The following is a 15,953-nucleotide window of genomic DNA, read 5'->3' as shown; positions in this document are numbered from 1 at the left end:
ACAAACAATTTAAAAATAGGCAACAAATTATGACACTTCACCAGAGAACGTAGCACCAGTGTGACAAACATAAAAACAGTCAACACCATTGCTTATTAGAGACAGGCAGATTCAAGCCTCAAGGAAATACTACCAACACCTTTTAGAAGGACTGCAAAGCTTAGGACTCCTTGAGTGCTGACAAGGACGGGTGACCCGGGACTCGCAGGCAGACACTGATAGGAACCCACTTTGGACTGGTGGTAACTCACACAGCCTGCAATGTTGGGTTATGTTCTGCCCTTAGGCCTTTACCCGAGATAAATGAATACACATCCATTTAAAGATTTGTAACTGAATATCTCAACACCTTATCTGTAGTATGTCAAACTGAAAATCCCCCCAGTACTGAAGCAGTAAATGACCAAAGAACTACGCATAAGCACACAATGGGATCCAACTCAGTAACAGAAAGGAGACTACTGACAAAACACCACTAATTTCAATATGCTAATGGAGAAGCCAGACAAAAAGTCTGTATGATTCTATTTATGTTTGATAAGAGCTTAGTCTTTAAAGACTGAGCCATCTCTCCAGCCCAGCAGGATTCTATTTATATAAACTTCTAGAAGAGTGAAACCAGAGTGCAGTGACAAAAATCTGGTTGGAAAAGCAAGAGGAAGAACACAAAAGGAACTTGGGGCAACTTGGGAGTGATGTGGTCTGTTCATTATCTTGACTATGGTGGAATTTTAAAAGTATTTATACATGTTAAAAGTCAGCACATGGAACACTCTGTGTATAGTTTATCATATGTCAATTATACCACAATAAAGCCATTCTTAAAGAGTGTCAGTCAGGTACAGTGGCACATGCTTATACATGATGTTAAGGCCAGTCTGGGCAACACAGCAAGGCCCCATCAAAATAACCTGAGCATAACGGCACTCACCTGTAACTCCAACACTTGGGAAACTAAGGCAAAAGATTTGTGAGTCCAGTCTAAATTACACAGTATGATTGATTCTTTTTTTTTTTTTTTTTTGGTTTTTCGAGACAGGTTTCTCTGTGTAGCTTTGCTCCTGTCCTGGACTCACTTGTAGCCAGCTGCTTGAACTCAAGAGATCGCCTGCTCTGCTCCGAGTGCTGGGATTAAAGGCGTGCGCCACCACCGCCTGGCTAAATTTAAGCATTTTTAAAGCGATTTTAAATTTTACTTTGAGTTCCAGTATAGCCAGAACTACATAAAGAGACTTTATCTCAGAAGGGGAAAAAAAAAACAGCTTTCAAAACTGTTAAAATGAGGAGATACTAAAAATACTTACGGGTTTCCAAAATTAAGACTCTTGTTAACTACTAAAATGATTAGACATAGACACAGAAAAGATAAAACAAGATTATTTACATATTGGTAATTATTGAAACTTAGGTACATTTCACTTAGGGCTTTATTATTATATATTTCTGACACTGTTTAACCTTTTCCAGGCAGTAATGGCTCACGCCTTTAATCCCAGCACCTGGGAACAAGGGGTAGGTGGAGCTCTGTGAATTTGAGGATAGCCTGCCTGGTCACAAAGCGAGTTCCAGGATAGCCAGAGCTGTTACATAGAGAAACCCTGTCTTAAAACACCACACCCCCAGGCCAGGTGGTCGTGGTGCACGCCTTTAATCCCAGCACTCGGGAGGCAGAGGCAGGTGGATCTCTGTGAGTTGGAGGCCAGCCTTGTCTATAGAGAGAGCTTCATGACAGCCAGGGATACACAGAAAACCCTGTCTCGAAAAACAAAACAAAACCCTTTTTTAAAAGTATACCTTTTTTCTTTATTAAGAAATTTATTTTACATATCCCCTCTTCCCTCCCCCCACTGCCAACAACTAAAACTTAAAAACAAAAAGTCAAAAGGAAGAGTCAGGTATGGTGAAGAATATCTATAATCCCTGCATTTGGAGGCTGCAGCAGAAAAATGACAAGGTTGAAGCCAGCCTGGACTACAACACAGGACTGTACCTCAAAGAACAACAGGGTAATTACCAACTGCTTCTCCAAACTACAGCCAAATACCCAGGGCTTTGATTAGGGCTCCCCGAATACCTGATTTATATGATAATTTAGAACACAAAGACCAGTTATTTGTAGATTTGAAGACTTGTTCTTTTTTTTTTTTTTTTTTTTTTTCCAGAAATAGGTGAACCATTGTTCAATTAGATCATCTTCTAGTCAACAGTCCACACACACATAGCCAATCAACAGCCTCAACAAACATGAAAGCCATGTCCACATTGAGGCAGTGTGGGGTGGGGGGTAGGGTGGGGGTGGGTAGGGGGGGTGGGGCCGATGGAAGGCAGTGAAGTAGGGTGTGTGTGGGTGGGTGGGAAACCATAAAATCTGCGCTCAACTCTTGTGACAGACAGGCCATGCTAGTTGTTGTACTAAACAGGCCATGCTAGTTGTACTAAAAAGGGCAGCTCTGAGATAGGCTCCACAGGCAAAGGAAAAAAGGACAGACAAGCTGCTGGCGGCTTAGGGACTACTGCAACCACAGAGCTGTGTTTTGTCTATCACATCACTGCTCACACTGACTGGCACCAGCATGGCCAACCCATACTCTGCTTTTTAAAAATGGATTCCCGTTCATTTAACCTTGCAAAACTGGCTGCTCCCATCATGCATCTACTGCCATGACACACCCAAAAACTTTGTAAGGACAAAAACACGGTAAGAAACCTACAGAGGAGGAACCCAACCTACCTGGATTCCTATCTGGACAACCCCCCATTTAATCCAGGAACAATCCCCTTCCATTAAGGCTCACCCATGAAATAAACTACCCAGAATTCTCCCGAGACGTCTGCACACTCCGAGTGTATTTCTGCTCTAGAGTAAAACTTCCTTTCAGTTCTCTACTATCTCATCTCAGCACCACTGGGCAGACAGAGATCTCCATCTGGTCTCCGTCTCTGAGACCTCTCAAGCCTCCACCAGAGGCAACAGATCTGCTCGGTGTGCTGAGAAACTGGGAACTACCAAACATTTGTAAACCAAGTTGTTGTTTTTCCCCCAAGACAGGGTTTCTCTGTGTAACAAACAGCCCTGGCTGTCCTGGAACTCACTCTGTAGACCAGGCTGGCCTCAAACTCAGAGATCCACCTGCCTCTGCTTCCCAAGTGCTGGGACTTTATGTTCACAAAAGAGAACACAGGAGCTAAGGCTGGCATACACACAGTTCCAAAAGTCTGTCTTTGCTGCATATTCATAGCAAACATGTTAAGAGCCAAATTCAGAAGAGTGACTCCTAAGAAGAGAAGGTGGGGTAGGAAGGAGGGACTTCCATTTTTTCTGTGTTGTTTGTTGTTGTCATAAAACCAGTTTTTCTTTCCAAATTAAATGTAGCGATTTCATTTATTTGGTTATAATTTCGTTGAGTTTAGGATCAATAAATAGAAACAGGGGAGAGGGTGTATATAGCATAACTATCATGTACAATATCTGGGTCCGAACTGCCATGTCACAGAAAATGTTGTTGTTGTTGTTTTTAAGAGACACAGAAACAGAAACAGAAAATCTTAATGAAAATGGCCTTTACAAACAAGGAGTATACGCCAAATAAGGCAGCCTTTAACTTCAATAAAGTTGGTTACTTATTTGCTATACTCTAGATCAGCAGTTCTCAACCTGTGGGTCACAACCCTTTTGGGGTCAAGTATCAGATAACTTGCATATTAGATGTTTACATTACTGTACATACTATAATGTGCTTAAGACTTCGCTAGTCTTTCTGAGTAAATTGCTAGTCTAATTTTAGAAAAATTACTTCAATTCATTATACTTGTGGTAAGAGTAACCAGTTCAATCTTGAACCTGTTTGTTCAGGGTTATATCGGTTTTAAAACTAGAAGTCCTGCTTTCTGGTATCAGGCTACCCCAAATCCTTGTGCTACCACAACATTTAAGTTAGAAGATAACAGACTATTTAGTAAATCATCTAACTTTACTGGTGGGAAAGTGAGGAATCTAAATCTTCAGGCCTATTGTGGAGTCTGCACTCCATTAGCAATGATCAGCTAACAGGGTCACAAAGAGCACAAAGAAAACCTGGAGGTTGTTTGTGTTGTGCGTGCTGGAGCTGCAGTTAACAGGCAGTCGGGAGCCACCTCATGCAGATGCAAGAAACCTTGGGTCCTCTGAAGAGTAGGAATTGCTCTGAACCCCTAAGCCACCTCTCCAAGTCCCCAGGAGTCATGTGTGACTTGCCTTTTAATGACAACCTTTAATAACAAGTACACACTAGCCCCTAAGGCCAGCCTTGGAGAACTTAGACTGGCCTTGTCAAGGTTTTCCTCCATCCTGGTTCTACCAATTCCCTAGTTACTTCACAGGCCCACTGTGGAGTCTGCACTTGGTCAGCAGTGGCTAGCTAACAGGCTTACAACATAGATTTCTGTGTGTGTGTGTAGTCTGGCAAGAGTTTATATACTGTACCATGTATCACACCTCTTCCCTGAACTCGGAACTTCGATGCTTTACCTTGTATTCTATAATCACTGTCACTAAATACTGAACACTCTCAGAAACTAGAAAAAGTAATAAAATGTACCCGCTTCTTCCTATACGAGAGTAGGATCAAGACAAATAATGTGGATCATGAGGTCCTTATCCTCAGGAAGCTGGACAGTTTCCTCTGTAGGACCTGCATCAACACTCGTGTGCTCACAGCCTAATGGGCCGGGGAATAGCTCAGTACACTAGGACCAAACAGGACAAGTCCCCTGCACTAAGGCTATGATATCTACACCACCACCACCCCCACCCCCGCTTAGTGTTCAGCAAATAAAGATGTCAGCGAAGTAGAACAAAGCCGCCCCAGCCTCAGCACCTTCCAGGGGTGCGTGAGGAGGAGGATGGGAAAGCTTCAGAAGCCGACACTGTACCTGGCTACGGACGGCGCTGCTCGAGTGGCTGTCCTCAGACATCTGAGCATTCTGGAAGTAGGACAAGGGCGCAGGTATCTCTGTCATTGGAGCAACTGTACAGAAATACCCTTTCAAAGAAAACAGAGCCACTCGGAATTCTGAAAAGGGAAAAAACAAAACAGAACTTCAAGCTTTAAGATGACTTATCTTTAAACACTCTCATGAATTACATCTGTAAAAACAAACCTTGCTCTCATGTGTTCTCCTCCAGGCCGAGCTGCCTAAGGACCTCGAAGGGCTGCCGTCACGTGATGGCTCCTGGATTAAGTATGAAATAGGATTTTACCAAGCCACTCATAATTAGTCCAATCCACTCAAATATTGGCAAGCCAGAAGAAATGTGTTCACTTGCCACGTATGACTTTGGCTGACAGAGTTACTGCGTTGCGTATAGCAACGAGACCTCAAACACTGAGATACTTTCTTTAACTTCAAAACCAGGGTGTCACATGATTTTAAGAGAAGGTCTCAAATTTCCTTTGTTGTTGTTGATGTTTGTTTTGTTTTTTGAGACAGAATTTCTCTGTGTAATCCTGGCTGTCCTGGAACTTGCTCTGTAGACCAGGCTGGCCTCAAACTCAGAGAAATCCACCTACCTCTGAGGCTTTCTTGAGTGCTGGGATTAGAGGTATGCACCACCCCTGGCTCAAATTTCTTTTTCTGGGCTGACGACTCTAAATTAATTATCGCATCTCCATAACATCACTTGTGTGGTGCGTTCACCTCACTATCCTCTAGCAGTCACATTTCACCCTACCCGACTGCCCCGTCACTAACGGCTTATGGTTTATAAAAGCAGAAGAAAGAGGGGGGTGGGCGCTGACTTCAGTGCATGCCTGGCATGTTTGAGGCTCTGGATTCAATCCCTAAGGGTGGGGGTGGGGACAGAAGCAGCAGATCCAGAGTTCTGTGTCTTGTGTAAGAACACACTTAGGAGGCAGAGGCAGGCGATGTCAGAGATTCTAGCCCAGCCAAGGCTACACAGTGAGACCTTGTCTCACAAACAGTGACAACAAACCACTCCAACACGGACAGCAGTGCATCCTACAGGCACACCCTTCATATTCCCATTTTCTTTATCAGCTAATCCTTTCAGATCGACAGTGCCTTTTATAGAGAGCCTTTAGAAATATAGAAAAGATCTGTTTTATAACTAAGCAATAATCTTACCAAGATATAGTATCTAAATATCATCATGGGGGTGAGGTTATATCGCTCAATAGCAGAGCACTCACTAGGTCATAGGTTCAAAGCCGACACAGTAAAAATCAAACAAAAATAAAAACCAAATATGCATAACCGACTTTTTTTTTAATATCCTGTTTCATGGTCACCTTTGTTTGTTCTTTTTGAGACAGGGTTGCTCTGTGTAGCCTTGGCTGTCCTGGAACTCACAGGTTGGCCTTGAATGTACCAAGATCAGCCTGCCTGAGCTCGGGAATTAAAGTCGTGGGAGACCACGCCTGGCTGTCAGGTTTACATTTAACTTCAGGATCATCTACCTTCTAAAATACATATATTCCAGGCCAGGCCAGGTGACACATACCTTTCATCTCAGCACTAGCAAAGGAGAAGCAGAAGGATCTCAATGAGTTCAAGGCCAGCCTGCCTGGTCTACATAGCCAGACAACCAGGATACATACATCAGAGAGATCCTGCCTCAAAAACAAACAAACAAGAACAACAACAAAAAAACACATACTCCATTTTTTTCTCCTAGGAAAAAATACACAAGGAGCTTTCACCTTTCTCCTTTCTCCTTTAGTAAAAGTATCGGGTTCAAATTAATCCTTACTTAACTATATTCAGACAATGAAAATCATGACAAACGGCTTTTCTAAGAAAGAGGTTTCCTGGGCTCAAGGCCTCACTCATGTTAGACTAGCCCTCTACCGACCCACACCCCAGCCTTCTCATGACAAATTTCTAACCACTTTAGGCTTTCTTTTATGTTCATCTTTCTTCTTCCTTTCATGCAAATTTTAAACAGGAAGTGAGAACATTTAATTAGTTTATTATGTTCACTTTATCCACTCATTTTACAATAAAATCAAGGCTGGGTGTGATGACACATGACTTGAATCCCAGCATTCAGGAGGCAAATCTCTCAAGAGTTTGACGCCAGCCTTGCCTGCATAATGAGACCCTGTCTCAAAAAAAGAAACCACAAAGAAGTCAACTATTTCGACCAATGTCATATCTGGTAAACAAAGGAATCCAAACCACAAACAGTACACTGTCTCTGCCTAAGGCCTTTACAGCAATTCAGACTAGGTTATAGTAAACACTTTTTTGGGAGGTGGGAGGTTGAAAGAGGGTCTCACTATACACAGCTCTGACTTTCCTGGAACTTAATCTATAGACCAAACCAGCCTTGAACTCACAGCTATCCACCTGCCTCTGCCTCCCGAGAACTGGGATTAAAGCTTTTCACCACCACTACCTCAAGGCTTACTAAGTTCATTTTTACTACTGGCAAAACCATTGCTTAAAGTAAACAAGATCTTTAACATCAATAACTGCTTTCAGTATAAAGTGAAACCGGAGATGTCTAAAGTATTTTCCACAGACAGTCCTAGCATTTATTTTTAAAAAGGACAAGCTATGATGGGACTCTGTCATTTTAACTTGTTTTTTAATGCTCATACAGTCTGTTTAGCCATTAGCATAAATCATACTGGAGCTCTCTCAGATAATCTTGTAAGAACCAGCAATAACACAGCCATCACTTCAGCATATTCCCAATGCTATTTTTCAAAGTTCTTTTCATAATCATTATTCCATTTGACTCTCTAAAAGTTCCCATGGGGGCGCTGGAGAGATGGCTCAGCGGTTAAGAGCCCTGACTGCTCTTCCAGAGGACCTGGGTTCAATTTCCAGAGCCCACATAGGGCTCACAATTGTCTTGTAACTCCAGTTTTAGGGGATACAACACTCTCACACAGACATACATGCAGGCAAAACACCAATGCACATAAAATAAAAATAAATAAATGAATGAATGAATGAATAGTTCCCATGGGGGCTGTCGAGTTGGCTCTGCATTTAAAGGGCTGATCTTTTTTTTTTTTTTTTTTAAAGATTTATTTATTATGTATACAGTGTTCTGCCTTCATGGCAGAAGAGGGCGCCAGATCTCATTACAGATGGCTGTGAGCCACCATGTGGTTGCTGGGAATTGAACTCAGGACCTCTGGAAGAACAGCCAGTGCTCTTAACCGCTGAGCCACCTCTCCAGCCCCCTAAAGGGCTGATCTTGCAGAGAGCCCAGGTTTGCTTCTCAGCTCCCACATGGTGGCTCATGACCATTCATAACTCCTGTTTCGGAGCATCTGGTGCATTCCGACCTCCACAGGCTCCAGGCACACGGATGTGCACATATTTACATACAGCAAAACACTTACACACATAAATCTACAAAAATGTCTAAAAATGATAAAAATTCTCTTGGAGGGCCATCTCTTTTGAATCCTCCCCTCCCACTCCCTATTCCAGGGAGCTCTTTCTCTACCTTTCAACAAATCTCACTTGCTTGCCCTTCTAAAAAAAAAAAAATTTTTTTTCCACGAAGACTGCATTTTCATGTCACAAACAATAAACCCCTCGGCCGAAGGCAAATAGACCTACTTTTACAAGGTTGGGGAGTAACACAAGCTACCCAGAGCCCAGGGGGTCAGGATGCTCAGCCCAGGGCTCTTCTGGTCACCTAGGGAAACCACAGCGCATTGATACAACTGTCCTGAGAGGGAGCCCAGAAGCAGAAGCAGGCAGCCAGGTCAGGAGAGCAGACACACACTGGCGGTACAGAGAAAGGGTAGGCTGAAACAGAGTTGATTTTGATCCGGGAACAGCTGGAAAGAGCGATGGAAAAGGTCAGTGAGCCCACTGTTCAGGCAGCATGGCAGAAGACACTTGCAATCTGACAACACTCTCAGCGGATGACGTGAACACCGAGAGCCAGTAGCTGGGAAGCGCCCTGCACTGCAGGAGGAGGAGGGAAGGCATGTGGATCTTGGTGCTTTCCACTCTGGACACCTGCTGAAGAGAGACACACTGCAGCACACCACTGCCATCTATTTCCTTTCGCTCCGACACTGTATGGAGACGAAGAGGCTAGAATAAAAACAAAATCCCTCCCTAACAATCAGATCCTAACTATGGAGCCTGTGCTGCTGACCTTATATATACAATTGAGACTAATTAAATTACCAGAGTGCCTTACCTGACAGGGTCGGTCTATAAATTTACAACTGAAGACAGGAGGCTAGCCCTCACCTCCTCAAATTGGACCTCATACAAATGGCTCAGAAGGTAAGGCCTGGTCATCAGTCAGTCCTTGACTGCTATAAAAGGCCACATTCCCTTTCAGGGACACCCCATGTTTCTGTCCACAGTATGTTGTCTTTACTAGAACTTTCATATCAGTTCTGATCTGGTAAACACTTTTACCCTCTGCTTTAGGCTTGTTCCTAGCATGACAACTTGGGCAGTCAGACAAGGAAAAAGAAATCATTGTTCTGATGAGCAACTACAATTTCTATCAGACAAAGACACTAACAAGGGGGTGCAGCTCTGTGGTGGACTGCTTGCCTATATGTGCAGACTCTGGGGTCCATCCCTAGTACTAGGGGAAACAAAGGCAGATATACAAAGGGGAAAATGAGTCCCAGAACACCAAATAATCTCAAAGCTTAGACATGCTCCACAGAAAAGTCTATGCAGGGTCTGGGGAGATGCCTCAGTGGTTAAAGTGATTGCTGTGCAAAGTGAGGACTGGAGATCCGATTCCTCAGAACCCACTTAAATACTGGGTGGTCTGGCAACTTGTCTCTAATTTCGGAACACAGAAAGCAGAGACTGGGTATCCCCAAAGCAAGCTCGATAGCCAGACTAGCTCTATCAGTGAGCTCTGGGTTTGTCTGAGACCATACCTCAGTGAATAAGGTAGAGAGTGATCCAAAGAGACCAGAAATCAGCCCAGGCACACAACAAAACAGGCGCACACCCATGTACACACACCACATGTGAGGAAAAAATAAAAAGGTCTATCCAACTAGAAACCTTCTCTATACATTAAAACTTCAAAAACATCGCAGAAGCAATGTTTAGAGTTTCAGAAGAGGTTTCTAGAAGAAAATCCCATCCAAGGAAGCACCACAGGGTTGGGGAGGTAAGCTTGTTCAGAGAGAACTTGCCTAGCACACGCCAATCCCTGGGTTCAATCTCCATACACATAAACCAGTATGGGTCTGAACATTTGTAATTCCAACACTTAGAAGAATGTAAGCAGGAGAATTAGAAGTTCAGGGTCATCCTTGGCTACACAGTGAGCATGAAACCAGCCTGAGCTATAAGAGACCTTAATTAAAACTTAAAATCTTTTAAAGAAAAAAACATGAAAAGTATGTTTCCCTCTCACTGTATTCAAAGGTAACAACTAAACCTTTGAACTCATTTCCTAACTCTTGAGAGAAATGTAAACAAAACTGGCATACTATAAAAACATCTTCATGATACATAATCATGACCTGAACACCACAAAGGGCTGTTGTTGGCTTAATGTCCTAAGCCACTCATCATCTTCTTTCGCTATGGAAACTACTAAAATTATGTTTGCTATTCATAAATGCACTGTAGTGCTAAAAGGTTTTCAAGGTGTGGGGAAATAAATAAATATGCAAAAAGTTTTCAAGGGTCAAAGACCTCCTAATTTATATTCCTACAAAAGTGGGTAGTATTGCCATGGCCTGAAGTGAGGGTCTTATTTCTTCAGGGGGGGTGGGAATCAGCGCGCGCACACGCGCGCACACACACACACACACACACACACACACACACACACACACAGTATAAGCCAAAGTTTATTTAGCAATGTACATATTCCAAAGAGAGACCTGAATGGGCTAAAAGGAAAGGCAGAAGGAGCAGAACAGAGGGTTCTGAGCTACTGATTTTAGAGATTTTGTGATGAATATTTATGAGGTGGCTGGCAAATTCACGGTAAGGTGGGCCTTTTTAACCTCATAAAGTGATATTCTGACCCTAAGGGGACAAGAGTTATCAAGACCATCTTTTTGTTGTTGTTACCACGTATCTACCTCCTTTTTGAGACTGCTGAAGGTCCCAGGAGCTCAAAGGTGCCTGTTAAGAAAACTAAAGCTTTCTCGTGAAAGTTGGGGCCAGGGTCTCACAACTGACCAACAGGCTGCACAAACAGGCATAGGACACTTGGGCGGTTTTTAGGATCCTCCCACACACACACTTTTTTCCACTCATATCTATCTTCTACTTGTCATTTTGACAGCTGCTCCTTGATAGGCAGCCCAAATTCTGATTAGTTTTGATTTATTTATTTCGGTTGGGTGGGAAGCAAACATACGAGGTAAGTGTCCAGCACGCAGCCACACCCTCAGCTCTCCCCTTGGTTACTTACCTGTTTGTTTGAGACAGGGTCTCACAATGTAGCCTGGCTGGCCTGGAATCTGCTATGTAGATCAGGCTGCCCTCAAACTGACAGAGATCCTCTTGCCTCTGCCTCCTGGGTGCTGGGACTAAAGGTGTGCCCTGGTATGTATGTATTTATCCGAACAGGGTCTTACTGTGCTGGAACCTGAGGTTCTCCCATGTGCTAGGATTACAAGTGTTGACCACCAAACCTTGTAACGGTTCTGCTTCGGTTTCTAAAGGCTCACAGTCAATCATAAATGTAACCAAACTCTAAACCGTATTCTATAACTGAAATAAAAATCACTCTAGCTGGGTGATGGTGGCGCACGCCTTTAATCCCAGCACTTGGGAGGCAGAGGCAGGCGGATCTCTGTGAGTTCCAGGCCAGCCTGGGCTACTGAGTGAGTTCCAGGAAAGGCACAAAGCTACATAGAGAAACCCTGTCTCAAAAAACAAAACAAAACAAAATCACTCAACTTAGAATAGCCAAGATAGACTCTTGATATTTAAGGTATGAAGAGTAAATCATTTCCCCAGCCCTACAAGAGCTCTTTTGAAAGTGATGGAACTAAAAAGAGCAAGGGTGGTGATGCATCTTATTGAGTGTGTTTCCCCCCCCTTTTCATCCCACTCCACCTCTGTGAGCCATCTGTGGTAGATAAAATTATTATTCAGTAAATATTCTCTCCTCCCCGCAGTACCCCCAAGGGAAGAATGGTTAGCCTTCGCATCTTCTGGTTCAGGATTTAACCAACTGAAGACTGAAAATATGCGGCCTGTAGTTTCCCTTGTTCTTCCTTAATCAACACAGTGTAACCATGATGTACACAGAATTGCATTATTAGAGAGTCTAATGGAGAGATGATTTAAAGTATACAAAGAGGATCTGTGTATAGATTTTAAGTAATAAGTAGATTTTTGTTCAGAATTTTTTCTTCAGTGCTCAGGATCAAGCGCAGGTCTCTGTACATGACTACATTCTCAGGCCCAAATACTCTACCATTTTATATAAGGACTGGAGCCTCCTTGGATTTTGGCCTAATGATGGGCGAAGTCCATGATCTACTACTCTAACCTTTAGGTGAGATCCTATAATGTGCCTTTGCCAATGCACTCTTAGCTGACTGACACTGGCAGATAGATATGTGAACTACGCTTGTGCAGTTGGCCTTGCCTGCTTCTACACCTGGCATCGTATACGACACTAGCATGGACTGGTAGTCCTTGCCCCTCAACCTGGGCCCCATAATAAGATGCTCAAATCAAAACGGTCCCAACTGCCCCACACATTTCCACCTTGAAGCAGAGCCCTGAGTGAGCGCTACCTGCTCTGAGCTGCTAGCTTAGGAGGGGTCTGCTAGCTTAGGAGGAGGTCTGCTATGGAGGCTTACTGTCACAACTTGTTTTAAAACAATGGTGATGCTGGTTGGCTCAGAAGACGAAATGAAGATGAGCTAAAAATCAGCTGAGGATTTCTTATCTCAAAGCTTCATGGTTAAATGTTTTTAGAATGTAGATCTTTTTCTAGATTTTGTAAAGGCAATGTGATGCAAATCTATATATATGCTTGATAGTGCTTCTAAGAGCCTTGGAATCACAAAAGTGAAATACATCGAGGTCTCCAGTGAAACAGACCCACCCACAGTCTCAAAGTGTATTAAGTCAGTATGCAGGGCCCGGGAAGATGGCTCGGTGGGTAAAAACACTGAAGGTAAAAGGACCAGAGCTCAAATTCCCAGCACCACATAAAAGCAGGTGTAGCTACTGTGTCTACAATCCCAACACTGCAGGGTAAAGGCCAGGACCCCAGGAGATGGATGGTCAGCCCATCTAGCTGAAATAGCTTCAGGTTCAATAAAGAAACCCTGGCTTAAAAGATAAGGTATAGGGCCGATGAGCATTTGCTGCACACATCTGACAATCTTAATTCCATCCCCAGAACCCACATAAATGTAGACGAGGGATTCCACCAAGTTAGGCTTTGTATTCTCGTTTGTATCACCGCACACATGGTCGCAAATATGTGCAAACACTCACATAACTACGTTTTTAAAAATTAAAGCTGGGTGTGGTAGAGCATTTCTTCAGTTCTGGCAGAGCTCTGTGATCTTGAGGCTAGCCTGGTCTATCCAGTGAGTTCCAGGTTAGCCAGAGCTAAATAGAAAGAAAGACCCTGCCTCAAAAAACAAAACAAACAATTAAGTTTAAAAGAAATAATAAGGGCTATTGAGATGGCCCAGAAAGTAAAGGTACATGCCCCACAAGCCTGGAGACCTATGTTCAATCCCCAGCACCAACATAAAGGTGGAAAGAGAGAACTCACTTCAGGCTTCCACACATGCACCATGGCACCACCACCACCATCCTCTAACCCTGCACACAAAATAACACACACACACACACACACACACACACACACACACACACTAATAAGGTTGTAAGTAATAGAGAAAAACACCCAACGTCCTTCTCTGGCCTCTCATTTGCACGCATGAATGCATGCACCCCCATATATAGACAAAGACTGTAGTTTTGCATACAAAGTACACAAGTGTATGCATACACAGGCCCACACAATAAGACCCTACATCGCCTTTATACACACACAGTATGCACTGTATGTCCTACCTACCTACACAGCCTATATATAAACTATAGACTATAATAGGTTCAGGTCAGATAGGACTAATCTCATCTCATTTATTCACTGTCTCTCTGTCATCAAGGCTGGCCTTGATTTCTTGCTCAGCCTGCCAAATAGCTGGGACTCCAAATGCATGCCACCGTACCTGCATACCTGACAACCACACTCGTTCCCTCAATGTTATTTTAATTTTAATAACCCTGTAATGAAGTTATAATTATTGTGAGTCACCATCTCAACCTTCTGTGGAAATGGATAGAATACAACTAATTTTTAATTTAAAATGAATATTTACATCTAATTAACTTGTAAGCTTGTGAATATTTATCATTGCCTAAATTCTTCTGCTTTTCTCAACTTAAACAAGGAACTGGACAAGGCATTAAGAAAACCAAACAAGAATTCTTCTAGCATCAAAGAGGAACTGGGTTTCCTTTACACAATCAAACACTGTGACATGTGCCCGGGATAATATAGAATCAGATATTGCTTCTGTTCACTTAAGAGCCTCCTATCTAGAGAGGAAGACAAGTTAATTTTTACACTGATTACATGTTAAAATAAAACTGTTAGCTATTCTGGATTAATAAACCATTAAAACTAATTTCACCTGTTTCTTGTAACCTTTAAAAAGGTGTCTGTTAGGACATTTAAATCTAACATTTGTGGTTCGTGTTCGTCTTTCAACAATACAATGCTGCTCCAAATTTTCAGATTCTTCTACACCACCAGACCTTTCTTTCAAAGTCGCTGACAATGCTTCCCCCTCCCCGAAGGCTCCCTGCCTTCTCAGCTTCTGTGACACTGCACTACTGTGGTTCTACACTCATCCTCAGCTGCCTCCTCGCCCTCCTCCTTCCACCTGGCTCCTTGTGAGTTCCTAAGGTTCACCCAGTTCGCTACTCCAACATCAGGCAGTAAATCTACTTAAGTGACCCTCATTTACAATCTACAGTTCTGACCTCAGGCCATCTTCAACCGCTGACACTTCAAAAGTGGGATTTTCAAACCACTTCCTAAGTTCCTTACTTCCTTATTTCTCTCTCATTCTCCAAACTTGAACTCAGTCAGCCTTACGCTTGAGCTGAACTGATCTCCTGTCTTGCTCACGTTTTCTTCTACAATCTACTCTCATCTCTCCCAATTATATAAAAGTTACCTCAATTCTCTTAGGCACTCCAGCCTCACTACTAGATGGATGTGCCTGAGGCAAACCTCTGTCCACGGCAGTGCCACATTTGAAATCGTGCAAGTTAAGAAAAAGCAAGCACTAAAGGCGCCTACAAGCGTCGGGCATACATGACAGTTCTGATGAAGGAACAAGCGCCGTACGACTCTGCCTGGCAATGGAGACACTGAGAAGTTAGCGCTGAGTGCCACTCACTTCTGGACTAGGACACCCTCGGGGCAGGAGACGCGGAGTTTCACCAGTTGCTCAAGCAGACCCAGCCTAGGGCGCTTCCTCTATCTCCGGCTCCACTCCGGTCCAGTGGGCCAGCCCCCGACGGCAGCCACCTGCTCCGGGCCGCCGGGGAAAGCCAGCACTTCCGGACCGAAGCTCGGAGGGAGTCACTTTCAGTCCGGCCGCACCGACCGGGCCCCGAGAAACCGGCCGCCCCCCGTTTCCCATGCGGGGTTCCTCGGTGTCCGCCCGGCCGGACCCCGCCCCTCATCCTCGAGGACGCCCGCTGCGCGGCCCGCAGAGACTCGGGCCCCGGCACTCGGCAGGGACCAGCGGACGCAGCTGGCAGGGACACCGTCGGCCCCTCACATCCCGGGCACACACCTTCTCTCTCCGCGCCAGAGCGGCCGGCTCCCAGCCCAGGTTTCGCCTCGGCCGCCGCTGTTTTGTTTCCGACAAGAACTCGCGGACCACAGAGCAGGTCGTCCTAGGCCCCGCCCTAGAGGC

General features: G+C 44.1%; 1 protein-coding gene across 2 annotated transcripts in view; it reads right to left on the bottom strand.

The window, feature by feature from the left end:
* Psen1 (presenilin 1) overlaps positions 1-15,953 on the bottom strand; it is a 44,484-nt gene extending 28,531 nt beyond the window's left edge. The window contains exons 1-3 of one of the 2 annotated variants that reach the window (XM_028877132.1): positions 15,831-15,953; positions 5,140-5,211; positions 4,912-5,051 (exon numbers count right to left, since the gene is read on the bottom strand). In XM_028877132.1, coding sequence (XP_028732965.1) covers positions 4,912-4,998 — 87 coding nt within the window. In that variant the 5' untranslated portion in view covers positions 4,999-5,051; positions 5,140-5,211; positions 15,831-15,953. The remainder of the gene's footprint in view (positions 1-4,911; positions 5,052-5,139; positions 5,212-15,830) is intronic. The other variant, XM_028877141.2, reaches the window with a different exon arrangement.

Source organism: Peromyscus leucopus, chromosome 14, assembly GCF_004664715.2.
Source record: "Peromyscus leucopus breed LL Stock chromosome 14, UCI_PerLeu_2.1, whole genome shotgun sequence".
Lineage (NCBI taxonomy): Eukaryota > Metazoa > Chordata > Mammalia > Rodentia > Cricetidae > Peromyscus > Peromyscus leucopus.
Note: the sequence above shows the minus strand (reverse complement) of the source record. Positions and strands in the feature narration are given on the sequence as shown.